Here is a 1,189-nt window from a genome sequence, read left to right as displayed (position 1 = left end):
GGATACTAGGCTTATGGTTGGTGAGAGTATTGTCCGTACATTCTCCTCCCGGTGGCTTACTATCAAACAGTATACAAGTAAAGGGCTACAGTTGGACGCATGCTTTGGTGATCTTGATGGGAATTCTCATCTTTTTTGTTCCCAATTTCAATGAGTATATAATTAATTAAATGGGAGCCTTTAAAGAATAACGACGTACTCTATATGTTCTGTCATATACCAAACAAACAACTTCACCTTCCATTATTATTTCATTTAATTAACCCTACCGATCATCCTGGTTTTGACAGTTAACGGGAAAGAAATTTTCTGGATACATCAAATGAAAAATGTAAGGCAGCCTCTTATACTCTTAATATCAGTATTGCTTAATATAATAGCAGCCTTTCATCATGGATCATAAAAAGGAACAAGGAACGGAAAATAAGTATGCAACCTAGATGATGAGATAAGATACATAAATTTGGAAGGCACCATTGCAGTTAAAGATGGCCGAGTCGAAGCTCCAGATCTAAAACCTCCTTTGATTTTGAATCCTCAAGCTCATAGTTTTGAGGGTGCATCTTCAAATTTGCCAAATTTCCGGGTTGAGAGTTGAAGGGCTTTCTTCGGTTTTCCCCATAGGTTAGAACTGAAGATGGAGTAGTGGTAGTAGTGTTGTAGAGTGGGGAAAGCAAGGAATGATGGGGATAGGCTGATATGTTAGCTGAATGAGAGGATGTTAAATTAGATGACGATGAAGTAATAGGGTTAGGGTTAGGGTTTGGTTTGTTAGGGTTCTGGGATTCTAAAACCCATGAAGATAACAATCTTAACCTGGCTCTATCCTTCCTATGAACATTCATGTGACCTCCAAGTGCTTGAGCTGACCTGAATTCCCTCTTGCAAAAGCTGCAACTGTAATATTTCGCAGGCCATGGTGACCTACAACATGAGTAATCTTCACCACCCAGCTCCATCCTTCAAGTCGAACCTGTTAAAAGTCCCACTTTGTTCTCGAATCACTCCTCTCCGTGCTTGCTTTCTGTATTCTGCAAACATCGCCGAAAAAATGATATTAAAAGTTGGAAACAGTGTTGGTTTGAGTACAGATTGCCCTATAGAGTAAGAAGAAAAACTTGTAGAGAAAAAGGAAGAGATCGTACTGATGATCGATCTACGAGAGATGCAGCTAAGTTGAGTCCTGAGT

The 1,189-nt window shown here is 39.5% G+C and overlaps 1 protein-coding gene across 1 annotated transcript; it reads right to left on the bottom strand.

Annotated features, from left to right (window-relative positions):
- Positions 1-482: 482 nt before the first annotated feature.
- LOC120152040 (zinc finger protein 11-like) lies at positions 483-959 on the bottom strand. Its single transcript, XM_039164337.1, has one exon. The coding sequence runs from the start codon at positions 957-959 to the stop codon at positions 483-485; it is 477 nt and encodes a 158-aa protein (XP_039020268.1).
- Positions 960-1,189: the final 230 nt, after the last annotated feature.

This window comes from Hibiscus syriacus, unplaced genomic scaffold (assembly GCF_006381635.1).
Source record: "Hibiscus syriacus cultivar Baekdansim isolate YM2019G1 unplaced genomic scaffold, ASM638163v2 tig00111084_pilon, whole genome shotgun sequence".
NCBI classification, from domain to species: domain Eukaryota; kingdom Viridiplantae; phylum Streptophyta; class Magnoliopsida; order Malvales; family Malvaceae; genus Hibiscus; species Hibiscus syriacus.
The sequence above is the reverse complement of the archived record's forward strand: the minus strand, read 5'-3'. Positions and strand labels throughout refer to the sequence as shown.